This window comes from Echeneis naucrates, chromosome 7 (genome assembly GCF_900963305.1).
Source record: "Echeneis naucrates chromosome 7, fEcheNa1.1, whole genome shotgun sequence".
In the NCBI taxonomy this organism is placed as follows: Eukaryota; Metazoa; Chordata; class Actinopteri; order Carangiformes; family Echeneidae; genus Echeneis; species Echeneis naucrates.
In genome coordinates, this window is record NC_042517.1 from 2104621 (window position 1) to 2132163 (window position 27543).

The 27543-nt window shown below is 42.1% G+C and overlaps 2 protein-coding genes across 2 annotated transcripts; both read left to right on the forward strand.

Moving 5' to 3' along the window:
* Positions 1-284: 284 nt before the first annotated feature.
* LOC115045764 (uncharacterized) lies at positions 285-11528 on the forward strand. Its single transcript, XM_029505623.1, has 25 exons — positions 285-399; positions 908-1053; positions 1545-1701; positions 1826-3297; positions 3890-4057; positions 4311-4400; positions 4630-4876; positions 4986-5045; positions 5240-5334; positions 6072-6203; positions 6399-6506; positions 6633-6774; positions 7146-7640; positions 7956-8000; positions 8263-8342; positions 8448-8560; positions 8643-8826; positions 8958-9042; positions 9281-9426; positions 9630-9720; positions 10013-10161; positions 10335-10420; positions 10698-10767; positions 10873-10994; positions 11123-11528. Exons 1-25 carry the CDS (start codon positions 285-287, stop codon positions 11334-11336), a joined length of 4812 nt encoding a protein of 1603 aa, XP_029361483.1. The 3' UTR covers positions 11337-11528.
* A 4467-nt stretch (positions 11529-15995) lies between these two features.
* mapre1b (microtubule-associated protein, RP/EB family, member 1b) lies at positions 15996-27053 on the forward strand. The gene is made up of 7 exons (XM_029505515.1): positions 15996-16166; positions 18643-18773; positions 20068-20213; positions 22747-22948; positions 23049-23158; positions 23311-23463; positions 24966-27053. The coding sequence occupies exons 2-7, from the start codon at positions 18653-18655 to the stop codon at positions 25008-25010; spliced, it is 777 nt and encodes a 258-aa protein (XP_029361375.1). The 5' UTR covers positions 15996-16166; positions 18643-18652; the 3' UTR covers positions 25011-27053.
* Positions 27054-27543: the final 490 nt, after the last annotated feature.

A 27543-nucleotide genomic window follows, 5' to 3' on the forward strand; every position in this document is an offset into this window, starting at 1 on the left:
CAAACCAGTGATTCTCCTTTTACCATATAGGATAGTTAGTCTTTTCAGTGACACTGTCCAAAAAGTGTAAGACCAGTAGTTTTAACATGTATGGACAGGTGGGAGTGATGTTATTTTTAAGTGCATAGTGTAATATAAAATAACTCATTCATTTTTTGCATCTGTTGTGGCTTCTATGTCAGAATTGTTTGTTTGTTTGTTTATTACCAGATTAGTGTTTTGTTTATCTGACTCTCACGTAAAGACATTCATGTGGCATTTGCGCAGGTCCATCCTTTTAAGAGATGGCAGTGAATGTACTTGCGGAAGCAGGATGTTTATATAACCGCTATGAGCTGCTGGCTTGGCTCAATGACACCTTACAGACCGGCTTCACCAAGGTGGAGCAGCTATGCACAGGTAGGTCAGTGTGTGTTTGTGTGGTTGTGTATGTGGAATTTATACCTCTAGAGGGAGTCATGAGTTCTGCTGTTATATTGCATATCAAGTGGAAAATAGAGGGTTAATGTTTTGTGATAGCAAGCCACAAAGTTTTTGTTTGGGTTTGTGGATATGCAGCTCATTACTTGACGTGAAAAATATGTTTTTTCAGTATCATCTCCATGTTTATATGGCTGGTACATGTTTGTGCTTTTAGGCCATCTTATCCTTTAATAATTTCCCATAAGGTCAGTGTGAAAGATAAAATTAAACCCATTATATTTTCATTTGTAAGTGACCTGACGTTGAAGTTGATGTTTAAGACAGTTTCTTTATTTTAATGATTTCAGACATATCTCAACTGTTAAACTGTATACAGTTTCATTCCTGGGACCAGTACAGGAGCAGACTGGATGATGTGCTGTTGCCTTAGTAAATCAGACTTTGAATATGTTTAGTATTTGGACTTGATGGCATGTTTTTTCAGGTGCAGCCTATTGTCAGCTGATGGACTGGTTATTTCCTGGATCTCTGGACCTCTCCAGAGTCCGGTTTCAGAGCAATGGCATGGTGGACATTATCCACAACTACAGTTTACTGCAAGCTGCATTCAGAACAGTTGAAGTGGACCGAGTGAGTTTCTCACCTCACAAATTAATTAGATTATTATAGATTAACTCGACATTCAGACAATCAGCGTTTATACTGGCTGAAGAAAATAAAGTGCAGCACAGAAATACTGAAGTTATTGAGTTCACGAAAAGTATCTCCGCACAGTTTGTTACTGAGGGAGCACTTACTAATATTTATTTAACGTGTTGTTGGCCAATTAAAGAAACCTAATTCAAGTCACCCTTTGTCAAAAATATTAATTTGCGTTTAATTAGCCTTTTTCCAATTTTCAAGGATGAATATATATGGGTCAAACAAAGCTGCCTTCCCCTGCTTTGTAATTTTCTTTAATGTGTTAATTTTGAAATACAGTATCAGTCAATATGAAATCTTCAAATTAGCACAAAATCCTGTATTGGTTGAATCATAGTACTGATTTCTCAATATTAGTTAATTTAAAGATCAGAAGGCACCAATATGGTGTATATGAGTTTTGTCCTGTCTCTCTCCAGCACATCCCAATTCAGGCACTGATGAAGAGGAATCCTGTGGCGTCTCTGACCTTCCTGCAGTGGTTTAAAAAATTTTTTGATGCAAACACCAATGGCAGGGAGTACCACGCCTTGGAGGCCAGAGGGGGAAGGAGTATGGTTAATGTGGCTGACTCAGGTGAGAGAAATGATTGTCCTTGGATTTTTTGGTCAATGCAAGGGGCTGAAAGAAATAACTAAAAAGATGTCTTCACTTTAACAGAGATGTTTAAATGTGCTGAATGTCTGTAATTCCATTCCAGATGACCTGTCTTCCAAAGTGTCTGATCAGGAACTAATGGACAGCCAAACAGTGGATGAACCATATCCAAAGAACAATTTGAACATGAGCACAAATGTGGTAATCATGATATCTGACGATGAGGGTGATGTTGGGAAGGAACAGGAAACTGAGAAAATGACGATAACAGTAAAAGGAGGATGTAAAGAGAGTCAAACAATGATGAAAGAAGAACAAGCAGAAGCAACAGTGGATGGTGATGATGCTTTTTTGAGCTTCATCAGAAAATACTGTTGTGACAATGTGGGTACAAGTACAGCCTCTGATGTCTCTGACCTGTCGGTTTCTTCCACGTTGAGACACCCTCACCAAGAAGAAATCGTCAAGACCTGCTCACGCATTCCATACTGCCTCTACCTTTACATGGGGGTTGAGCTGGCCAGAGGATGGAGGACAAGTGTTGTTCTAATTGGCTATTTTGACCAGAACTCAGGGGCCAGTGTGGTGAAGCTGTTGAACACACTGCAGCTGAGTGTTGACACTGCTGAGCCACAAACTTCAGCAGGCACGGACACCAACAATCCCACTTCTGCAAATGTGACATATTCTGACATACGCCTCCTGATTCAGATGCTGAGGAACTCTGGACTTGTTCTGTCCAACCTCTGTGTGTTTTACTGTGATTCTCCACGTCCAGAGGTGAGTCAGATGTTTGTGTCACATCTCAAGATTTACAACCCGATGCTGGTGTCGCTCTGTGGCCTTCCTGGGATTGCAGAAAGAGCGCTCCAGAGTGGCCTCCTTGCTTCCTTTAGTGGTGTGCTTGACTTGGTGAGAGATATCCACAATCACTACATCACCCACTCTGCCAATGACATCCTGAAAGAGCTATTCACTAATACAGTGTCTTATAACCCATCCCATCCCATCTCTGAACAATGTTTATTCATCAGCTGCACCGTGCAGAAGATGGTGAACAGCTGGAAGGCCTTACTGGAGTATTTTAAGGCATCGAGCCAAACAGAGGCTAAGCTGATCAGAGCTCAGCTGATGAACCATAGAGTTAAACTGCAGTTCATCTTCCTCGCTGAAAACTTGCAGCCCCTTCAAGCTATTCAAAGACTTCAGCAGTCCAGCTCAGCAGAAGTAGCTGTGGAGTTTCAGCTGGTTTCCATCTTGATTCAGACCTATGCAGTTAAAATTTTCCAACCGTCTGCTGCCGTGTACTTTCTCAAGAGACGAGACCTGCAACTCCTCTGTAATGAGAAGGCACTGTTCTCCATGGTGGACATGAAGGTGGGCTCCCGTGTCCGTGAGTTCCTCCGGACTACTACTATTGTGGATCTAGGGGAACAGGACAGGACGAACTTCTTCAAGAGTGCAATGGCCTTCTATAAAGCAGCACTGCAGAGTTTAGCGCAGAGTCTTCCTGAGCAGTTTGGGGATTTGGCGCTGAGGAACATCGCCACAGCATTGAAAAATCCTGTTTTCAAGGTAAAAAAGACATCCTTAATTTTTAAGATTTAAGTTTTTAAAAGTGGGACGTGGGGCTTCCATTTATATCTTATTTGTTCACCCAGAATTAGTAATGTAAAAAACAATAATTTAACAACAATTTAGCTTATGAAAAGGAGATAAAGTATAAATGAAGCCACTGTAAAATTGCTTTGCTTACATTTTGCACAAAGTAGCCCTGTACAAACTTACTTCAGATTAGATTAAATATCTACAGTGTGTTGTGAGCAGACGTTTGTTACAGATGTTTTTGTTGATATTTTCTTCTTCTACTTTGCACTAAGCTAGCTAGCAGATGACTGTAGCTGTGTATCTGTCAACATTTAATGGACTTTGTGTTTGTGTTAGTTTAGGATTGGCTTGTTTAAAATCAGATAGTTTTCATTACCTTTTGCTGCGATCTGTGTGTGTGTGTGTGTGTGTGTGTGAGACAGTAACTAATTTAGGCTTAATTTGTTTTACAGTGCACCATGTTTGAATTCCTGGAAACCTTAAAAAACTTTAACTTTAAAATCGGTCCCTAATGTTATTTTGAAGTAATCTATTTTCCTTACTTGTGTTTTACCTTTAGGATTATAAATTAGTCAGAAAAATGCTGACAGAGTTGGGGGTCCAGCTGGGTCTGTATAAGGCGGATTCTCTGCGCATGCATCAGATGATTGAGAGCTACTTGACTTTAATTTACAAAGTGAGGAGGCAACAGCTGAATGGAAAGAAAGAGGGCCACTGGTGGGCGAAGGTAAACAGAGATTTCCTTACAGCTCTTGAATGAAATGTCTAGATGTTTCATAGTGTTGAACACGCCAGACAGAATGCATTCCTTTTCTGGGTTCTTACAGAATTATAGAACTGTATTTTTCCTCTGTTACACTCATTCATGAGCAGTAAAACCCTCTGATTCCGTGTACATTAGATTTGGTTCATTAGCTGGTGTAGAAATATTTTCTTGAATGTCAATCGTCGTTACAGGAGCTTTCTCAATTCCTCCGTAGATGCCGAGAAAGCAGTCTCCTCTGCATGGACTGTTCCTCATTCTTCTAGCTCTGCCCAGCTCTCTAAAAAAGACGCAGGTGTTTGACAAGGTAACTGTGAACTACAACCTAAAACTAAATTGGCTGGCTTTCTGAATGCAGGTGCCATGGGAAAGTGTGATGAAATCAGCGAGGGAATTGCTACACCTTTTTTTTTTTTTTTTTTTTTTTTTTTTTTAAGGGTTAGGGTTTTTTAATGGATTAGTTAGTGATAAACTAAGATGGTGACACTTTATTGAAATAATGAAATGTGAGTTTGTGTGACTTCTCCTGTCTGAAGGTTTTACAGAGCACCAGGCTTATTCCTGAAAGTAGAGAATCTCCAGCGACCACAGCTCCACCAGGCTGGAGGGCAGAAAGAACCCAGCTTCACAGAAAGAAACTAGTTCCCCACAAAGGTCATCGTGGCATGAAGACAGTGGAGAGCTCATCAGAGAATGATGACGTCAACTCAGTGACCACAACCAGCCAGTGCTTTGTTCCCAGTCCCTACGTCGTGGTGGACTCTGACACAGAAAATTCCTCCGGTAAGACTTACAGGACCCTAATCATGTGGAGCTTAATCGATGAAGCAGATGTGAGTCACCCGCAGAAGTCCTTTATCATTATTAAGTGAGGGTGTTGTATTCTTATCAGATCTGGTCGACATCACTGAAGATAATAAAATATCTCACAAGACCATGCCAGATGCACAAGGTAAGGAACGTGTGTTATTGTTAGAAGATTTAACATGATCATCATTCTCCAAGGTCCCGTACTGTCATGAAGGTGTGAATGGATAGAAGCATGGCCTTATGAGTGAATGTAATTACCTTGAGCTCGTCGTTTGTCTGTGTTCGTGACTCGGATGAAGACCAGATCACATTTTATAACACTAGCTGGTACTGCAGGTGAACGGAATCAATCACCAGAGATCGAATACATCATAAGCTGCAATGATGACGACAACATGGATTTAACACCATCCGCCTCAGCAGGAGTACTGGTAAGGTTCTCTGTAATGTTATTTAGATGAATTTTGTTTGCCATTAATCATTTTTTGCACTCATATCCCCCTACACTCTATCAGGCGAACACAGTAGATTCATTAGGTAGTTATAAAATAAATCCAAGTCCAAATTACTTTTAATAGAAGGTTAATTGGTTGTTAAATCAAAAATCCTTCTAGAAATATTCAAAGTACATTAAGCAAACAAGATTTTAGCTTTTGAAAAGGGAGAATAGTCAGCTCTAACTGCATCAATTCACGCCTGATTTTAAAATGAAACAACCCATAATTGGATCCCACTTACTGCTTTATATGCAAACATGCAGGTAACTGGTGGTGTTGCATTGTCAACATGCTCGTGGGTTTGAGGGCGTGCATGTGAGAGTACAGAGCTATTGAGTGAGCGCTTTCTTTGTTAATGCTCAGCTCTGCGGTGAAATAAAGTCTCATCCATTTGAAACGGTGAATCTTTGCAGTTCATGGTGAAACTGTTGGGAATAATCAGTAACATAAACCAGAATTAAAAGGCACTGTATTATTCATTATTACCACAGGTGTGAAAGGGACCTGTCAGGAGATTTAGAAATGAACCGATATGCTTCATTTAGACAAATCACAGTATTAAACTTAACGTTCATGGAGTACCAAATGGAACTCATTTGTTTGTGGGAAGTTATATCAGATTTGTTCAATCAAATGTAATCAAATCAAATGTAATGTGTCTGTGTGTTCAGGGTGTAAGTGGGGAGCTGGTCTGGGGGAATGTGGAGGGCTTCCCTCCCTGGCCAGCCATCATCATCCCCTCTGAGAATGTGACTGCAGGGAAGAGGTTGTTGGAGTGGTATGGACAGAGGAACATCTCTCAGGTGAGTCAGACATTTGATGGACAAATATATTTATACTCTACAGCCATCAGGCACGTAAATGTTTCCTCTCCATAGAGAAGCCACGCCTTTTTAGTCGGCCTGTGCGTGTTGTGTATATATACACAAATGTTCACTGTATTGTTTTATCTCTCCTCGTATCTGCTTCCATTCTGACATCTTGGCCCTGATTTCTAGGGCAGTTTGCATGATCTGACATCATTTGCTGCATTCGATCAGCTATTCTGTTCCAAGTCCTTCGCCACCGTGGCCAACTACAAAGAGGCCATTCTCCTTGCGCTGGAGGTCAGTTTGGGAAGCTTTCTGCAGATTTTAATCTCCTGGTCTGTTGGTTATTTAGAGGAGGATCAAAGGAAGACACAGCTTTTATGTAGATGTTCATGTGTGTTAACATTTTTGTTCAATCATCAGGAGGCTGCACTTCGTTGTAAGAAACATTTTCCTGTAAATCCTGACGACACAGATGAGCTGCAGAAGCAGATGTTGGACTGGGCCCTCGGAGGTTTTCAACCTACAGGAACAGATGGATTCAAACCAACAGCTTCTGATGACGGTATAAACACCTGACTAAGCTCTGGGTAGCTAAAACTAGCCTCGAGAGACCATACGATTTCCTAATAACTCACAGGACACGGTGCTGCTTTTCAAACAGAAATATAATGCATGAAAAAGTAGAGCAACCTAAAAAAAAAAAACACATCACAATCATTATGCAAAAAGAACTGACTCATAGTAAAAGGAGGGAATAAGTATAAAAGAAGGCTGAAACAAAATAAATGGAACTTGTATCTGACATTAGGAAGGGTACAATAAAGATGCACTCAATAAATTTAGTTTAAAGGGGGTATATATGAGGGTGTAGGCTATTCAGCAGATAGCACATATCAATATTATATATAATTACATGTGATGTTCTTTCTGCAGGTGCTGCTAAGTTTTCCCACAGGAAGACAAATAAAAAATCCCCTTCTCCACCTACGAGCCGGAAGAGCAGTGTGAGCTATAAGTTGAAAGAAGTTTCAGTTTCCTTGAAAAATCTGTTGTGCAACCCCAAAGACACATACCTCCTGAAAGGTGAACTTAGAAAGACACAGGAAGACAGATTTTCTTTTGTGGCGAAAGGCCCCAAAGGAGGGATGGAGCGAACGGGACCAGGAGGAGGAGCAGCAGAGAAAGACAGGAAGAGAGGAGCAGACAAGGGTGACTTAGAGGGAGGTAGATCTGAGGTGAAAGGGGGCTGGGGAAGAGAGAGAGGTAAAGGAGGGAAAGGCCAGAAGAAGAAAAGCAGTCCATTAGATGGATTTGATGACGACATGTCACCTGACTTTGTGCCGCACAAGAAGAGGTACGACACTAAAATTCACAACAAGGGCGACGAGTCGGCCAACGTCTACACCCAGCCGGACCAGAAGCTCAGAGGTACACGACAATACAAAATAATACAACACCTCTTACACGATACCTACATGTCTGCTCATAACTACACCAGTTTATCTGTTTTTGTTATTGCATTGTACCAATTAATGTAAAATGGGATTTTAAAAAATGTTGCTGGAGATTTACTCAAACAGTTAATCTGAAAACAAAGAACAGTCGTATGGTCAGACCTGTTGTCTGCAGGTGTTGGACTCACTGAGCAACAGGTTTTATTTTATGTGGGAGCAGTAACATGATGATGATGATGGGCATCTGAATTTGTTCCTGGATGGTTAATTCTGTTTCTGTTCTTTACAGAGGAAACCATTCGAAAGATCACACTCATGAAACTGGACATTGAAGGTGGATGATTTTACTTCTACGTTTCTCCCTGTTGATGCATAAAAAATAATTTTGTCACGCTAAATGATGAAATGATCACTCAAATCCTCATCAGCTCAGATGATCAGTCACTGGATTAATGGCTGTTTGTGTCCACAGGATATAAAAAAAAATACTCTCATTAAGCTTTTACTCATTTTAAACAGATTAACAAGAAAGATGTTAGTGTTGTTTGTTGTATAGAGATATATATCTAAGTTCTTTGTTTCTGTTGTGTGTACAGACTTCTGTTTGTGTTGTGGAACTGAAAAGATTGAGATATTCCACCCTCTGTTCAAAGGCAGCCTCTGTTTAAAGTGTAAAGTAAGAAACCATGCACTTCTTTTCTTGTGACTGAAGCTTGAAGCTCAACACATTCAGCCCGATCATTTCAGTGATTAGACCTGACTCTCTGCTCTCCATCTGCAGAACAACCTCACAGAAACTCTTTACCGTTATGATGAGGATGGGTATCAGTCCTACTGCACCATCTGCTGCTATGGACTGGAGGTCATACTGTGTGGGAATGACAGCTGTTGCAGGTCCGTCTCTGCTCCCCACTTTAATAATATATAAGCTGAAATGATCTTCTCTTACCTTCCCTTTCTTCATCCCCTTCTGCAGATCTTACTGTGCGGACTGTCTGAACATCCTCGTCGGTCCGGGGACCTTTGACTCTCTGACTCTGTTGGACCCGTGGATCTGCTTCATGTGTCAGCCTCACCAGGCCCACGGAGCCCTGACTCCCCGGGAGGACTGGAGCATCCGTGTCCAGGAGTTATTTGCCAACAACAGCGCCATGGAGTTTGTAAGTAAACAACACAGCATTGCCATTTTTATATTTTTTTATTTGGACTACAGTTTGCATACACTTTTTTTATCATGTTCAAATGATCTGTTGTTAAAAAGATCTGAATCTCTTTGTTTCTTCCCCTGCAGGAGCCACACCGTGTTTACCCGTCCATCCCCGCCAGCCTACGACAACCTCTTCGTGTTCTCTCCCTCTTTGATGGCATTGCAACAGGTGAGTGCACGGACTGAGGCTAACTGAGTGATTTAATTTCTGAAGAGGTAGGTTGTATCAAATGTTTCCGATGCTGTGAATGTCACAAATATTGACAAAATGAAGCGTCCTATTCATTTAACAGTTCACAGCTTCACAATTCAGGTCACTGGCTGGAAAGTTGTTTCATTTTGCTGGTTGAGACAAACGTTGAACTCATGAAATCTAGAGTGAAGCAAAGAGTTCTTCATCTTCTCAGGCTACCTGGTGCTGAAGGATCTCGGCGTTAAAGTTGAAAAATATGTTGCTTCGGAAGTTTGTGAGGACTCTGTTGCTGTGGCAAGTGTCAACCATGATGGGAGGATCATACAAGTTGGTGACGTGCGGTCAATCACAGAGAAAGACGTACGTATAAAGAAAAACACTTGTATTATGTATTAATCATGCATTCATTGTATCATGTCTGTATTAATATTTTGATCATGTAGAATGTTTCATCTTCGTCGGGCCAGGGTATTTACTAAACTGACGGCTGATCTGCAGCTTTAAGTAAACAAAATTTGGTTGGATGTTGAATTTCGCCACCTGATTGACCTTTGACCCTCCAGATCGAGCGGTGGGGTCCGTTTGATTTGCTGATCGGTGGCAGCCCCTGCAACGACCTTTCCATCGTAAACCCCATCAGAAAAGGCCTCTACGGTAACTAGATGCGTTCAATGCACATCACCTTTCAACAGACAGATCAAGAATTAAAACATAATAAATTTCTCATTTTAAATTGAGTCCATTATTCCATCTGGAGAGGAGCAGCTGTCTCATTTAAATATTGAGGAACACTGATCAAATGATGAAACCAATGGTTAATAATCTTCACTTTCAGATGTAATTGGTGAATACAAAGCTGTGATTCTGTTGATCATTTTTAAAATCCCAGTTTTCAAGCAGATGTCTTGTCAAAATAAAAGCTCAAACTCTCCCCCCTCCCTGGCAGAGGGCACCGGCAGGCTGTTCTTCGAGTTTTATCGCATCCTCCAGCTGCTGAAACCCAAAGAGGGAGACTCTCGGCCATTTTTCTGGCTGTTTGAGAACGTGGTCTTCATGAACACACACGACAAAGTCAACATCTGCCGCTTCCTCGAGGTTTGTACAGTTTACTTCTCTTTAGGCTCTTTATCTTTTTGGGTGATGTGAGGGTTAATCCAGGCCTCCTCTTTTCCTATGTTCCTTCTCCTGTATCCACTGCTGCTTTCCTCCTCTCTCATCTTCCCTCCATCTGCTGTTTATTTTTATGAACTTATCTGGCTCTTGGACAGTGTAACCCGGTTCTGCTGGATGCGGTCAAAGTGAGTCCTGCTCACAGAGCACGTTACTTCTGGGGAAACATCCCAGGGATGAGCAGGTATTTCACATCATTACTATTTTTTTTTTTTTTTTTTTTTTCAGTTTTCTGCTCTTTGACAGGATGGGAAGACCACACCCCGAAAGAGTGAATAAAATAGACCTTTTGTGTCAAATCATGTTAGTTTTGTGTCTCTTTTTGTCACTTCTGAAGTTCTGGTCCAGGTTCTCCAACGTCCGGGAACAGACCTCACCCATCATATCCAGTGTTGGAGTTTAAATGCCTCTGTTAAACAATTCTGAAAATGTGTATGAATTGTCTGCTCCTCTTCTCTCAGGCCCATCATCGCCTCTCGGAAAGACAAGCTGAATCTTCAGGACTGTTTAGAGATCGGCAGAGAAGCGAGGGTCAGTGACTGGACCTGCTGTTCTGGTTTGATCTTTCCTCCTTTGTCATCTGCCGATCGCAATTAAAACCACAATATGAACTGCTGCATGTTGTTTTTGTTCCAGGTCACTAAGGTGAGGACTATCACCACCAATCCAAACTCTCTGAAGCAGGGAAAAGGTCTGAATCTGCTGCCGGTCTACCAGAATGGCAAAGAGGACATCCTGTGGATCACTGAACTGGAAAAGTAAGTCTCATGGAGCTCCTCTTTCTTAAAGAACATGCATTCTCAGTCACCCGTCATCAGTCGACACAATTGTCTTTACTTAATGAAACAATCAGAGATGGAGTTCACTCGTCCCTCCCTCCTCACAGAATCTTCGGTTTCCCCAAACACTACACGGACGTGAGGAACATGAACCGGCAGCAGAGGCAGAAGGTGCTGGGGAAGGCGTGGAGTGTCCCGGTCATCCGTCACCTCTTCGCCCCCCTCAAGGACTACTTTGCCTGTGAGGAGCTTTTGACCGCCTCCCTCTCTACTGCCCCCATGTCCTCACCTGACTCCCCAGACCTGCAGCTCCTGAAATAGGAGAGATGTGTTTTATACTCTGTGTGTCTGTGTGTGTGTGTGTGTGTGTGTGTGTGTGTGTGTGTGTGTGTTTCTCTACATGTGCTTTGTGCGACTATAAACAGCCTTTGTGTTCAGTCCAGCTCATGAACAGGCTTTTGTGGACCTCATCCCCGAGGCCATGTCTCCCTTCTGTCACACATGTAGTTTTTCTCCTGGACCCAAAGCTGGTCTTTGTGTTGGCCAGAAAATGGTGGACTGTGCTTTCCCGGATCGGAGGTCTGTCAGTGCGTAAGGTCAAGCTGAACGGTGCTGATTGGCTGCAGGACTCTGTGACATCAGCCACCGTCTCTGTGGTTTGTATTTTACATGAACCGTATGACGTTCCACAGGTATTTGAAGTTTTTAATCTGTTTTTTTTTTATGAGTCATTTTGAATGTGAGACATTTTCTCCTGTTAGTCGAGTTTTCTTTCAGATGTGTTGGATCATGAGTGACTGAGCTGATCTGAAGTCTGTCTCACTGCTTTATCGTCAGTTCAATCACGTTTCTTGTTTTCAGGAGAAAAACAGAACTTTCATCACTTTTCTATTACTTTTTGTATTAGATTCAAATCTAGCGTGGTTTTAAAGGTCTTTGATATCTGTGTTTTTAACTGGAAGTGTACATTTAGTATCTTTATTTTTTTAAAACACAAGCAGATCTGTAAACTGACAGTTATTTTTATTAGTAATTATTCTGCCATTAATAATGATGTTTTTACATGTCGTCAGATGCCTCAAGAAAACATTTTAACTTTACTATGTGACAAAATAAACGTGAATTAATTTGCCTCTGTTGAACTAAATAATTACCTCAGGGAAACAGAAATGACAATGATTGTGTGTATTGAGTTGTTTTGAATGTTTGTTTATTGCTGTATTCTTTTGAAGTGTGTGTGCACCGACACTTTCACACTACTTACTTACACACACATCCTGACTGAGTGTTTTATAAAAACTGAGATGTGTTCCCCATTTTTATCCATCTTTGATGACTAATTGAATGTATTTTGACTTGGGATTGTTGAAAAGACCAATACAAGAATAATGATTAAATAAAATTGATCTTTATTTCTATTCATCTGTGATAAAAAATAAAACTGTGGGTTTGTAGTAGTTCTTCATACTATAATTTTTTTTCTGGCAGCTATATATATATATATATATATATAAAGATATAGTCATGGTCAAATCATGAATAAATGATCTAAATACTTTATTCCAAAGATCATTTAGAGTTAAAGCTGACTAGTGACCTCAGTATTCGTAAAATCCTGTCATGAAAATATTTCAGGATACAAACAGTCAAATATAATTTATCACTATCAGCCAAAGAGCAGGAAACGCTTCAGAGGGATTCATTCTGTTTATGCACACAGATGTTTTATCAACAGAACATATGTGCATACATCACGCATGTCACATAATTCAGGCTAAAAATATTATCAGATAACAAGGCTGCTGGACTCCTGATAAAGTAGACACACCGAGCGACATTCATTTGGGAGGGGTCAGTCTGTTTGCTATTTTTCATCCAGCATCACTCACCTCACTTCTAAGAAAATAGAACCATGTTGAAAACGCAGCTACAGAGCCAGGAATTTTTATTTTCAATGTATTTATATTTTATTCTGTCTGAAGATGATTTATTGAAAGATCTGGATCTTTAGCAGATTTTATCTACTAACAAAACAATTGCAGCGTTTGATGTCTCCTCTGAGGACGCCTTCAATCAGAGCTGAGTGCAAACAGCTGTGTCAGCTGACTCTTTTTAAACCTCCTGAGGGAGCGGAGTGGACTTTTCTGACTGGCGCCATGGGAGAGGTTTGGGCTTTCCTGGTGTGTGTGCTGACTGCCTGGATTTCACGAGGTATTTTTGGCCCCTTCTGTTAGAAGCTTATGTTTAAAGTAAATAAAATAAAATGGCAGTGGAGCACATGTAGGGTAAGGTGAAGGGCGTTTGGTCAGAAATGTCATTTTTAGCTGCAGCAGGTTTCTTGTTGTTTAGTTGCACTCTTAAGATTTAATGAACCAATGTGGACTGTTCACAGGCTCCTGTTTGCCGATCAGTGGCACAAATGACGGCCTGGCTGATAAACCTCACAGGGGAATGCGCGGTAAGAAAATCGTAGGCCTAATCTTTACTGAGCTGCATTATGAAATTAACTTTCTTTGAATTTGCTTACCTTCCTCTTTAAATTGCAGACTTGTTCCCCAATGATAACTCTATAATGGAGGCCCTTGGACTTTACCAGTCAATGGAGTCCATGTTGGATCGATACGCTAAAGAAGGTGAGAAGGTGCTATCAAATGCAAATTGAAGACTAGTTGGCCCATCTTGGTCAAAAAAACCAAGTGAGAGAAAAACTGGTCGTTCAACCTTTTTTAGTTGTTAACTGATGCTCAAATATCGTCCCTTCAGTACAACTGGAAACAAATGAAGTGGAAGCCGGGATGTTTGTCGGCCGCCTGACAACAGGACAACAACTGAAGGAGGTCAAAAGTGACAACAAGATGGCCGACAACAAGGCTGCGTCCAGCATGACTGTTGGCGACGATGCGACTGTCGGCAACAATGCAAGTGTCAGCGACGATGCGACTGTCGGCGACAACGCCACGGCCAGGGTGCTGCGCTACGGCGGCGACAACGCCACGGCCAAACAAGCTGACAGTTACAATGACGGCGACAACGCCACGGCCACGGCGCTGCTCTATGGCGACAACAACGCCACGGCGCTGCTCTATGGCGACAACAACGCCACGGCGCTGCTCTATGGCGACAACAACGCCACGGCGCTGCTCTATGGCGACAACAACGCCACGGCGCTGCTCTATGGCGACAACAACGCCACGGCGCTGCTCTATGGCGACAACAACGCCACGGCGCTGCTCTATGGCGACAACAACGCCACGGCCAGACAAGCTGACAGTTACAATGACGGCGACAACAACGCCACGGCCAGACAAGCTGACAGTTACAATGACGGCGACAACAACGCCACGGCCAAACAAGCTGATAGTTACAATGACGGCGACAACGCCACGGCCAGGGTGCTGCTCTACGGCGACAACGCCACGGCCAAACAAGCTGACAGTTACAATGACGGCGACAACAACGCCACGGCCAGGGTGCGGCTCTACGGCGACAACAACGCCACGGCCAGACAAGCTGACAGTTACAATGACGGCGACAACAACGCCACGGCCAGGGTGCTGCTCTACGGCGACAACAACGCCACGGCCAGGGTGCTGCTCTACGGCGACAACAACGCCACGGCCAGGGTGCTGCTCTACGGCGACAACAACGCCACGGCCGAACACACTGACGGTCACACCAAAAATGCTTCAGCCATCATGACTGTCAGCAGCAACACGAAAGCAGACATGGCTGCCAGTGTGCACGTGGAAGGCCGTAAGGAAGCTGAGAAGGCCCCTGAAAGCGGCGCACAGGCAGACTCTCTAGATGGTACAACCTGATCAGAGTTGGCTTTTTAAAGTAGAAAGGATTGAGGGACCATGCAAGAGTTTATTGTGCATCTGCGATGTTGCTGCTTTGAATAAACGTAACATTACAGCCCTTTTTGTGTTGACTCTCAGATTACTACACTTCTTTACAGTAGCTTTTCTAACCCTGGCCACTTCTATGCTATACTGGTCCCACAGCCATCCACACTCTTCATGCTCTGTGCTGTGGGATGGAGTCTAGAAAGATGCGAACTCCCCCACAGCAGGTTCAAACCCAGAATCTTTCAGAGGTCACCGTAAACTAGTGTGCGTCCTTCTCCACCTTTCATTCAGTGCACATACAGGAGTGTGTTCTGGTTTCAATGTACCAACTCTTTGTGACGCAACTTAAAAGTTCCGTGCAACTTTTGGTCAAATGACCTCTTGACCTCTTAAAAGCACACACTTTAACAATTTGGCTAAGTAGTTTACAGTCATCTGCTTAAGATGTACCTGCCAATGGCACTTTCTCCTGAATACACCAAAGAATTTTAAAATGTGCACAAATTTAATTTCAAGGACAGTTTGATTTGAGGCACCTAGTTTCATCCCTTGCTGCTGCAGCCAGGATCTTAACCTCCCTCTGGGCATGTGTCTAGTATTTCCTCTTCTGACAATGTTGTCACAATGTGATAATGGCCAAAATAGCCTTAAGGAAAGGTGGAATGGCAGAAACAACAAGATGGGTCTAAAAGATGGAAGACAAGCAGAACTGAGTCTCTGAAACACCTCAAAGCTGTTTCTCAGAATATGAGCTGCTCTTGTGCAAAAAAGCATGAGATGTTATCTGACATTATCACTGCTTTGGGAATTTGTGTCGTCTAGAGGAAATCCTCTTTCCCCATTGCAGTTTGACTGTTCAGACTTTAAAACAGAATCTGGTCTTTGGTGATTCTGGGTGCAATCCATGTTATCACACCTTTTCATGTTAACTGAATCATGTTTTTTCAATAATCCAAACACTTCTACTTCATTTCGTCTCATCTGATCTTTTATGTATTTTTTCTCCTTTCACCTTAATGGTTTTTTTTAATAATAAAAATATTTTCTTTTAATTTTTTTGTGTGATCGCTGACGTCACATTTAGGCGTTACCCGTTTCGTGCTGACGTCATCAGTTCGGTCCTTCCGCTGCCGGTAGAGTGAACGTGAACGGCGAAGAAGAAGAAGAAGAAAAGCAGAAGAAGAAGAAGGAGGAAAAAGCAGAAGTGCGGAGGACGTCGAGACGAGCAGAGATCGGCTTTTAATGACACTGAGCTGCCGCCGGGACAGAAAAACGAACCGCCGAGAGAGCCGACCGACCCCCGGTAGGTTTGGAAGCCTCCCTCCGCGCGCAGCCGTTTGTTAGCCGGCATGCGAAGCGGAGGCTAAGCTAACGTGTTAGCTTGTGGAGGAGCAAAACCGACTCCCCGAGTTTGACCCGCTAAATCGGGCGATGCTTCGAGTGTAGCAGACCCGGGTTTTGTTTTATTTATTTATTTATTTATTAGAAAGCCGTTATATCCCGGAACTCCGGGACGGGAAGAGCTAGAAGTCTGACGCAGCAACGGTCGCTAAGCTAGCGGACGCCGCTAACGCCAAAGCTCGCCTGAGCCTGAGAATCAGGGCGGGGGAGACGGGCTAGCGTTAGCCGCCGACCGTGGTCGTGTCGACAGCGGCAGACACGTAGCTACGTCCCGGTGGCCAAGCGAGAGCAGATGGGCAGAGGAAGGACAGAACCGAACCCACCGGAGGAAACCCGTCAGCCGCATGGCTAAGCTAATCTTCTTCAGAGTCGGCTAACTGCGGCTAACGGGCCCTGTCGGATCCGACTGCTGTTTCAGTCCATCAGCTGGGATTTCATCAAGGAGCCGATATCATTCATCACCCTCTTCTTTGTTCACAATCCACCGATTGTTCCCCCTTTTACTAAATGTTAGCGTTAGACCATCACAGTGGACGGAACTATCATAGAAAATATCACTAAATATGGTAAAGAAAAGAGGGATTATAATAAATCCCTCTTCTAACTAGCCTCCCCCTTTTTCATAACACCTTTCTGTGGATTTTAGATTTACAGGTAAAGTTAATAAACTAATTAGAAACGAAAGAATGCTACTTCAAGCTGATTAATCAATCACTGTGATAGGAATAGGGATCAGATAAATCATCTTTGGGCCAAAGCTCACTAATAGACTTGCATCAGTAAAAAGGAAATGGAAATAAAAGTGACAATGAAGGACAAACCCTCAATACTGCCAGTAACCGAGATTTTAGCTGGTGAATTCCAGATATTATTCCAAATTAAACACCCAAGATGATCGTGGAATCATACCTATCACTCTTAATCCTCATTATCCCCGCCTTCGGCATGGTCTTCTTTGATGCAATTTTGTATTTTTAGTAAGTAATGATAGTTGGCATTGTTTATGATCTGGTGTTTTGTTAACACAATCATTGGCATACTGAGGAACAATGAGGTCTTGCTTATTTTTCTATTTGTATGAGAGCATCTGCAGTTTTATTTATAACTGTTTGTATTCCCGGTGGCATTAAAGCCGAGGTTTAGACCTGCTCTGACATGAGTCACTCTGGTCCAGATGTGCTGGCTTTTCATCAACTAAAAGCATTTATTTTGAAAATACTTGAGGTCATTTAGTGTTAAATAGGTATGACAAAGTCAAACATTTAATTCCACTCCCTTACTGCAGGATGGTGTGATTGACATTGATCACAATTTTCGGCTCGTAATGGACCCAATGAAAGTGTTGGTTGACACACCGTATGCATTAACACCTTCAGTTGATATGGATGCTGATCATATGATAGCTGTATTGGGTCGTGTGTTGGTGAATATTTTCTCTAACACATGAAGGTATTCAAATGAATGAAATCACCTTTCAGGATCCCTTTTTTTTTTTTAACATCAGGAGAAATGTCATTTCCTGCCTTCGTCTACTGGTCTCAGCTGGAAGTGGCTCAGTCTGAGCTGCAGCAGCAGGGACTGTGGATGAGCCTTCTCATCTCATCTCATCTCATTATATACAGGAGCCTGGATTTGCATACTCATTGGTGTCATTTCAGACTTCTTCAGGTGATAACAGTGCTGCTGTTAAACAGAATATACTTCAAGGAGTTTCCATTTAAGATGGATGTTTATGGTTCCTGTTTTAATGTATTGATCTGGGTGTGTCTGTGATTGACTGCAGAGACAGTGCTATCAGTAGCAAACTAAACACAATTTCTGCAGCAAGACGATAAAAACAATAAAAACATCCTTATGTAACAATATTAGCCTTCATTAATCAAATTCTCTTTATTTCAGGGGCATAAACTAAAGAAAAGGTTATCTATCTGATTGATCATCAGCATCTGTATTGGACCTGAAAAAGCCATATTAGTCAACTCTTCACTGTAATGCTAACTTTGTGTTTTACACCTGAGTGTTCTCAATATCTTTAAAAATACTAAGTCGTGTTATCTACAGTTAGAAGCAATGAATCAAGTTCAAGTTATTTTAACTTTTCAGTGCAGACACTTTATTTTAGAGTAGACAGTACTTGTTGCTCTATGTCACTGCAGAAACAGGGGATTGTTTAGAGTGCTTTGCTTATCTGAGAATTGGCTTCCTCGTAATTTGTGATGTTACTCTGGATGACTGTTTATTGGAAACCAGCATGAAGTGTAAAATGTCTCATGATAACGTCAAAGATGCAAATTGACTCAGTCCTCAGCCGTGCATGTTTCGGCTGTGAGCAGTTATCTATCCTCCTTCATGTGGATGTTTCTCTCCATCTGTCTCAGGTGACAGACAATGGCTGTGAACGTGTACTCCACCTCAGTGACCAGCGACAACCTGAGTCGTCATGACATGCTGGTGTGGATCAATGAATCCCTACAGATGAACCTCACCAAGATTGAAATGTTGTGTTCAGGTAAGAAATAACTTTCACTGTGAGTCTTCTTGAAGCAGATCCAGAGTGGACTTTTCATGTTGGAGGTGTGGTGGATATGAAGGTGTAACACTGAAGTAAATAAACATTTATAGGCCAGTACTAAAACTGTTTTGTTCTCTTGGGCTAAATTCCTGCTCCATGAAAACCAAACTGTAGAGGGTGGACTTATATTAAAACTGAAATTGGGGGCATGGCCTCTTTAAGTGGGGTCAACATACGCTTTCTAAACTGACTCTTGCCAAAGTGTCTGCTTCATGCACGCTCACCGTTGCCCATATTTGGATTAGCCCGAAGTTGGAGGCGGAGTCAGACACTGCCAAGATGGCAGCGGTGTAACAGCTCAATGAAATCTCTTTGTGGGAACACTGAGCTAAAATGAAAGCAGCTTAATACGACACTGCGGCGTAAATCTTAGACTTTATTCTTATTGTGCATTGAACAACATATCCAGAATCCAATCCAGCTGAATCAGCATGTCTTTTATGGTCGGACGGGTGTAAGCAGGTCTGGTGTTTAGTGGTAACTGGCTCCTGCCCAGTGAAAAGAGGATCGTGGGTGATGGAGGCAAGTTTCTGTCCTGTTGCTTGAACCCAGTGACTTGCTAATATCACTGATGTCTTTGATTCACACCCATCTGCCTGTACATGCATGTGTTGTACCTGTACAGATGTCAGAACCCTCAGTTTCTATATGTGTAATTAAAAAAGCTTGTCAGAACAGTAGATACAGTGAAGTTTGATTTAATCTCTGCCGGACAGATCAAAATAAGAGACTTTGGTTGGAGACGCTGCGTAATTATAACAAATAAAAAAACAGTCCAATAACCATCTGCAGCCTGATGCAGAAATGAGCTGCAGTGCTCAGCCTTTAATAATGCCCAGGAAGCTTTCTGTGAACCCAAGTTACAAGACTGTGTGATTTGTCCTGTGTTGTGGTGCGACACTCATCCCTCATGTGCATTTGTGTTTGATTTAGTTCAGATGATCAGAGCAGCGACAGTTGTCGACACTTGTGTTTACCAAACTCTTTTCATTCACCCAGCCAGGCAGTCGGCTGTCTGTTGCCATTCGCTGCCGAAAAAAGGTGTTTCAAAAAAGTTCTACATCGACAAGCGTTGTTTAAATAAAGTCTTTCATGAAATCAATAGATTATTATTTTTTTTTTTTAGCACATCAGTTCTGATCATGCAGCATTTTACTCAGTCCCAAAATAAAACCATGGATGAGTCCCAGTGTCATTTATTGAGTTTATCCTTTTTCTTCTTCTTGTCCAGGTGCTGCCTACTGCCAATTCATGGACATGCTGTTCCCCAACTCTGTGCCTCTGAAGAAAGTCAAATTTGGTGCCAAGCTGGAGCACGAATACATCCACAACTTCAAGCTTCTGCAGGTTTCCTTCAAAAAGATGGGAGTTGACAAAGTGAGTATTGACGCACCTACATGCCAAATTACACCCTGCAGAGGGTCTGGAAATGTTTGAAGGCTTTTCTAATACTGTATTAAAGGGCAGCAAAAGGCCAGTTTTCATAACCTGCAGCCAGACACGTGTTGTGTAAAATAAAAATAAATAAAAACATAAAGTCTGCAGAGCTCTGTTGGAGAAGATTATATTTAATGACCAAAATAAACTGATGCTGGAGGCAGTGTGGTTAAAATGTGTGATTATTTATTATATTATTATAATAATTATATAATATAATATATTATTTATGATTAAACAGTTATTTATTTATTTCACTTTTTTCCTTTTTAAACTGCCGATAAACTGAAAATATGTGGACTTTGAACTGATTGTCTTGTGTTTCATTATATCTGATAAGTCTGGATCAACTTAGGACACAGTATGAAAGTCGCCATCACATGGAAACAACTGCAGAACAGGACACTTGGACATGTCATTTTGTTTAACGTGCCTCAATGTTTATATCAGAAATAATCACGTTTCTGTGGTTTGTATGTATGTCGATACTGATAAAATATAATAACTCGATGTTAAATGTTGGTAAGGTTGAGCTACAGCTCTGAACAGTAGCCCTGAAAATGAGAGAGAATGCGAATCTTGTCTGATTGTTGGAGATTAGTGTGGACTCGGCCCAGATTAATCAGCAGGCCACCCACTCTTTCCTGTTCGGGGGCATTTATTTGTCTTCACACCGTCTGTTGTCACATGCTCGCTGTAAAGATAGGTCATTTAGAGAAAGACAGACAATAGCATGCTTTGTTAAGATGGTATAAAGGGTTACATAAAGAAGTGTTTAAAGTTCAGTGTTGTGGAACAACCTGCAGCTATAGGAACAGGAAGTGCACTGAACCTTGATCACTGTCTGCATGTTGTAACATGTTTTGATCTAATGGTAGACCTCCGTGTGGTCCAGGTACTTTATTCATACAGTTAAAGCTTCAAATGACTCAGTCCACACAGTAATGTTCAGAAACTGAACCAGCTGTCAGCACTTCTGTACCTTTGTGATGTCACCACAAAGCAGTGACCACGCCCAAGCCCTGCCCACTTGTCACAAATCCAACCCAATAGGATTTGGTTTGCCTGAAATCTTCTGTATTTTTATTGGCTCACTACAGAGTTTTTGGTTTTTAAAGCCCCAAATGTGTTTCTGCATAAATATCAACACCTTAAATAAAAACCAGAGACAAGTCGGATTCAGGACCTTTCATAGTGACATCAGTGTTTGTCCTGTCGTTCCCTCCCAACCAGCTGAGCTGCTTCTGCTTGTCCTGTCATGAGTCATGATGTTTTTATTAGCTCTTTGTTTGCTTATCTGCCCGGGGATCATGTTTTCATCGAAGACCAAAGTGCACATTTAGAAATACAAAGGAAAAGTTAGTGTGTTTTCTAAGCTCTGCCGTCTGCTGTCAGTTTAAGCTGTTTCTCCATGAATGAAGTCAAACTCCGCCCATTCTTCTGACTGAGTAGGAAATTAAATGCATGTTTAATCACACTGATAACTTCATAATGTGTTATATAGTCAACAAAAGGCAGGGCTGGTCCCACTTACTCATCCTTTGTTTTCAGACTAAACATGCAGCTGCTGGCAGGACTATTGACAAAGAGCTATAATTTATTCATGGCCCACCTCCTTCCTTCCTCCGTCTGTTTGAAGTCTTCACTCTGGTTCTGCATGCTGTTTCAGAGTACCTGGACTTTGTTAATGTTACATGCAGAGGACACTAATGTGTTAATGCTGAGGGTTAAATCTCAGACACTGGCTCTGTGTTGTGGACTTTGCCCTCGTTCATTCGTTCTTGTTCAGTTTGTATTGTCTGATTTTGGCTTCATCCATTGCTGAGTAATTGGGCTGACTGCTGAGCCATTTGCACTGAAAACTAGTTTCTTGTTTTGTTTTTTTTTTCCCTGCTCTCTTTGTCTGTGTGATTAAGATTCTGCCCTCATTAGAGTTTAAAGGTTTTTTCCAACATTTAAAAAACATTTTAACAAAGGTCCTGTTTTCTTGGTCATGTGTCCAACATAATGCAGACATTCCTATTTTAGTTATTTAATTTTAAAGGTCAGTGTTTTACCTGAACTGTTAATATCTATCAAGACATATTTCTCTGGTTTTATGAACCAAACCCTCTGTGTAGCTTTATACACTCTGATTGGCTGGCTGTTTTTCTGATTTCAGGTTATTCTGTGGCTGCTTTGTTGTGACATCACAAACTGACGGCTGGTTTTAATCTTAAGCTTTCTGAATCAAAGCTGAGCATCTCTTTGTGGACTTCACCATAGTAATCATAAACTACAGTACTTACAGTCTGTTTAATCAGAGCGCATGGAGGGCGACTTCTTGTGTGTTTTTGGGGAAAAAAGGAATTGACTTTTCTGCTGTTGATGGGGCAAAACAAGCATTTTCAATAAGTCGCTGATTTCTCCTCCTCCACTTGAAGATGATGTGAAATTAGAAAGCACAGATGTTGATATTTATGTTTGTGCTCAGATCATTCCAGTGGACAAACTGGTGAAGGGGAAGTTCCAGGACAACTTTGAGTTTGTCCAGTGGTTTAAGAAGTTCTTCGACGCCAACTACGATGGGAAGGAGTACGATCCAGTGGAGGCGAGGCAGGGCCAGGACGCCATGCCCACACCCAACCCCGCCATGTCGGCTCTTAACAAACCCCCTAAAAAGGCCCTCAGTCAAGGTCAGACCTCTGGTTGGTTTCAAACTGATACTAGTATATGGTGGGAAAGCGTTGATCGCTTCCTGTGCTCTGAAAAGTAATTTCTTTTCTGTCTCCTCAGCTCCTCAGAGGCCACCTGTTGCCAAGGTAGCGCCCAAGTTGGCTCCCGTCAGTGCGAGGAAGCCGGGGATGGGAGGAGGCGACGAGGAGAGGGCGGAGCTCCTGAATGAGGTCAGCATGCTACTAAGACCAAGAAATCACTATGGAAACATGAAGTGACTTTGTTTGAAACAAACAGCTTTAGCACCGTTTAGATAATATTGAAGTTTGACTTTTACCGCTTTGAGAGAGCAAATCTAACGTTTGCACGTTTTCCACCTCAGCTGGAGATTCTGAAATCAACCATTCAGGACATGGAGAAGGAGAGAGACTTTTATTTTGGCAAGCTGCGGAACATTGAGCTGATTTGCCAGGAGAAGGAAGGCGAAGGCGACCCCACACTGCAGAGGATCGTAGACATCCTCTACGCCACAGACGTGAGTTTCTTTTGCGATTCAATCCAATTTATCGATGCTCGGACAAATTACAAAACAAGTATATACACATTTAAAAAAAGTTTTATTAGATTTTGTTTCAACACCTCAGAAACTGTGAAGCAGGTTAGAAACACAGTAGAGCTGAGCGCTGAGGTGTTCACCAACAACAGGTCTGGTGATAGTCTGTGTTTTTCTTATTGTCAGTCAAATCCATGAAAAGACCAAAGTCAGCGATAACAGTTACAGGTATTTTCCTCTGAGCCTCCCGCTCTCTCTGCTGCACTGGGTGACCTGTTCCTTCATCACCATTTTCACTCTTTCACTCACACACACACATGTACTCTTCTCCAGCACCAAAAGTCCTCAACAAATTCGCCATTTCCTCCAGTTAGGGTGAGGTTCATTTAAATTTTCAGAGGCCAGCTGCAGGAAATTTGGGGAAAAAAGAATCTCCTCAGCGGGAACAGTTTGGTGTAAAGGGAAGGCTTTGAGTTACAGGGCTGATTTGTGACAACAAAACTACAGAATACGACCAGCCTCCGTCTTTAAACTGTCCCCTCAGCCCTTCTCTGCTCTGGGATTCGCTCCCAGATTAAAGCCCATTTGCTCAGCCGTTAACAACTGCTGCTGCCTGTGTGAATTCCTGCAGAGGAATGGCATGCAGCTTGCTCACTGAGGCTGAAAGATTTCACTGGACTGCCAACAATGTCCATGTTGTTCAGCGTTCCAGTGCACGTCTGATAATTATAGTTTGGATCGGTGTTTTTCTGATTCCTATTTTTGGATGAGTCTCAGATTTTTGTCAGTGACAGCACAGCTCCTGTCTTTAACTCAAGTCTGTTTTTTTTTTTTTTTTTTTTTTTTTTTTTTGGGAGCTTTTTGGCTTCTGAAACAGAGTGGCGGTCAGATTTGAGTTCCAGAAAGAACCATAAATACAATATCAACACACAGAACTTTAAATTTACTCAAAATTTAATTTAGCAGCCAAGTCTGATGGAGTGACGATGATGATGATGATAATTAATTTGTCCATCTTCTAATTCTTATCCATTTTTGGGTCATGGGGTGTGCTGCAGCCAATCCCAGCTCAAATTAGGCGAGGGGCGGGGTCACCCTGGACAGGTCACCAGTCTATCACAGAGCCCACTCACACTCAGACCTACGGACAAATTAGAGGCCCCAACAAAGACAGAGGAAACATGGAGACTCCACACAGAAAGGACCCAGGCTGGGAATCGGACCCACAACCTTATTGTGGAGCGAGAGCACTAACCTCTATGTCGCCTAACTGCCCATGATGATAATAAAAATAATAATAATAATAATTATTATTATTATATGACAAACAGAAAAGATAACCCTCATAAACACACCGTAGAGTAGGTTTATACTTCATTTTCTCTGACAGCTTTCCTCTTAATGAACTGAGACATGTTATTGATTTGTCAATAATTGATCTGATTGTCACATGATTAATCTTCCCCCTGTTTGTCTCGCCTCAGGAGGGTTTTGTGATACCGGATGCCGAAGAGCAGGAGGAGTTTTAATATTCAAGACTGCAAGCAACTTTTCACTTAGATGTCCTGGTCTACAAAACGAGATCGTCCCCCAAGCCAAGACAGCCAGTTTGGTTTTATATCCAACACCAAACCTGATCTCGACTTGTGACCCGCTTCCTCTCCCCGACCCCAACACGCCGGACTTCCTCCTCTAGCCTTCAGCCGCCACGTCATACAGCTCCACTCCTCCCACCTCCTGAAATATCCAATAATTGGCAAAGCCTCGGTCACTTCCTCTTCCCTCTCTTCCGTCTGCGACCCCACCCCTCACCTGTAAATCCCAAGCCTTCCCAAAACCAGAACTTGCAGTGTAAATCTGGTTTTTGTAACAGACTTGAGTGTGAAAAACACAGTGATGTTCTCAGCGTGTCTATACGTGTGCGTGTGTGTGGTTGTATGTGTTTAAAAAAACAAAAAAAAAGAAAAAAATTAGGAAAAAATCAATTTGAAACGAATCAAAAACGCGATGAACCTCCTGAAGACCCGGCTGCCGGTTCACCGATCGCCTTGTCTCAAACTGACCTGCCGATGGTTTTGGTTTTTCTGCTGACGATGATGAATCTGAAAATTTGACACTCCCAACGAAGGAGTGAGTGTTGTGTCGGTTTAAGCCTAATCTGAGATGTAGTTTCTCGTTTCATTGAGATGGGAAACTGAATGCAGGACCCAGGTGGCGCCGTTGGGGCTGAAACTACCTGGTCGGGCTCCCAGCTCAGTCTGGGACAAGGCAACAGTCGGGTCTATGGCCTTCTTTTACCACTGAGGACGCCGTCTTGGTCTTATCCTTTTCCACTCCTTGTAAACTGATGCCAGTTTTATTACTTTTTTTTTTTTTTTTTTTTGGTTGGTTTGTTTCAACTCCATTTTCTCCCCACACGTCATGTCGAGCTCACATTTTTTTTTTTATGTTTTCTCACTCAGTCAACGATCAGTAAGATTTTACTTGTGTGCAGGAACCCCCACAGTGGAGGCGTTTAGGATAATATAGTGGTTGTTTTTTTTCCTGTAGCAGATCAGCTGTCGTACCCCCCCACCCCCACCCCTCCTCACCCCACCTGCCACCACTCACCCTTGGTGTTCACATTTCAAGCTTTGCTAATGTGCAATTCTTTAATACTGGGAAAAAAGTGGCTTACTCCTCCACTCGATGCAAGACGATGGCGTTTAAGGCTTTTGCAGATGGCCGCCGCCTTTTCATCAACATGCCAGTGTTTATTAATAATAATCAAAAAAGACTGCACGATCAACACTGATTGATTTGTATGTTTGTTTTTTTTTTCCTGTTTTAAGGCAGATGCACTGTTTTATCCTACCAGTGGCCTTTTATCCGCCCCCAGCCAACATGATAAACACTGTGAGCTCTGGCTGCTCGGCGCCTTCACATGTAGCTGCCCGCAGTCCAGACCGTCGATGAAACATTGTGGGATCAATGTGAAACTAAAAGTGACCATTGCCACTCTGAAGGCAAGTCCCGGTCCCCTTCCCCTCCCCGATTGACCAATTTTAATACTAATAATATTATTGATCTAATTTGAGACCAGTTTTTTTCACTGTACTATATAAAACGTTGTTGGTTTCACACAAACCCTGTTAATACATAACTTTATCAATGGCCTTATTCATAAATATACTTTTTTTTTTGTCATAAACAGATTATTTTTTATTTTACATGGATGTAAGTCTCTGCTGTTTTTGGGGAAATGTTTGTCCTGTTACAGTTTTGTTTGTTTGTTTTTTTTTCCCCCCTTAAATGTCTTCTGGAGATACACAAAGTCGCAGGTGTTTCGGACAAAAAGCTCAGTTGTGTCAGGGGTGCAGCAGACCAGCCCGTCTTCCCTCAAACAAAACCAGTGTGTCCACTGTGTTTCATGTTAGTTGAAGGATTTCTGGTGAATTATTTTCTTGCCACCTGTTTTTGTGTTTTTGTTTTGTTTTCTCACAGTGATTTATAAATGTAGACTTTTATCACAGCTGCAGACGTACAAAATGAATTCTTGTAGAATTAAATTAAAGATCAATTGGCTTTGGGTGCTGAGTTGAACATGTTCATCATTGGATCAACCTTTAAATGTCGACGGCTCACGAGCCTTTAACCAACACTGAATGTTGCACAGAATCAGACCGGTGCTTATCATTGTTTTTATATTTTCTGGTAGTTGTCTTCGTATCTAAACACATTTCTACTTTGATCCTTTCAGACCTAATTTCTAAATCATCATTTCTTCAAATGTATTTGTCTTTTCTGAGCCGTCGCCCTCGTAGCCTGATGCTGTCTCCCCATCACACCAGCAGGTGACTGACTTTCAGCTTTAATTTGAGCTTCTATGGAGAATCAAGCAGGAAGCTGATCATATAGACCTGCCAGTGAGCAAAGTCATTTCTTCAATCTGGGTGTTTTCATTTCCAAAGAATCAGTAACATTCTAAAGAGCCCAAAATTCACTCTTTCCTTTCTGTGTTTTAAATACAACGTTGGTATCCATAAGTAAAGAGTTTATTTTGAAAAGATAACTTAATTGGAA

Bases quoted from the DNA above. Each gene is read 5' to 3' on its own strand.
- mapre1b (XM_029505515.1), top strand. From the start codon at position 18,653: ATGGCTGTGAACGTGTACTCCACCTCAGTGACCAGCGACAACCTGAGT. The intron at 20,214-22,746 runs GTGAGTATTGAC...GTTTGTGCTCAG, and splicing joins AAAAGATGGGAGTTGACAAA to ATCATTCCAGTGGACAAACT. The intron at 23,159-23,310 runs GTCAGCATGCTA...TTTCCACCTCAG, and splicing joins GGGCGGAGCTCCTGAATGAG to CTGGAGATTCTGAAATCAAC.
- LOC115045764 (XM_029505623.1), top strand. From the start codon at position 285: ATGGCAGTGAATGTACTTGCGGAAGCAGGATGTTTATATAACCGCTAT. The intron at 1,054-1,544 runs GTGAGTTTCTCA...GTCTCTCTCCAG, and splicing joins GAACAGTTGAAGTGGACCGA to CACATCCCAATTCAGGCACT. The intron at 10,162-10,334 runs GTTTGTACAGTT...GCTCTTGGACAG, and splicing joins ACATCTGCCGCTTCCTCGAG to TGTAACCCGGTTCTGCTGGA.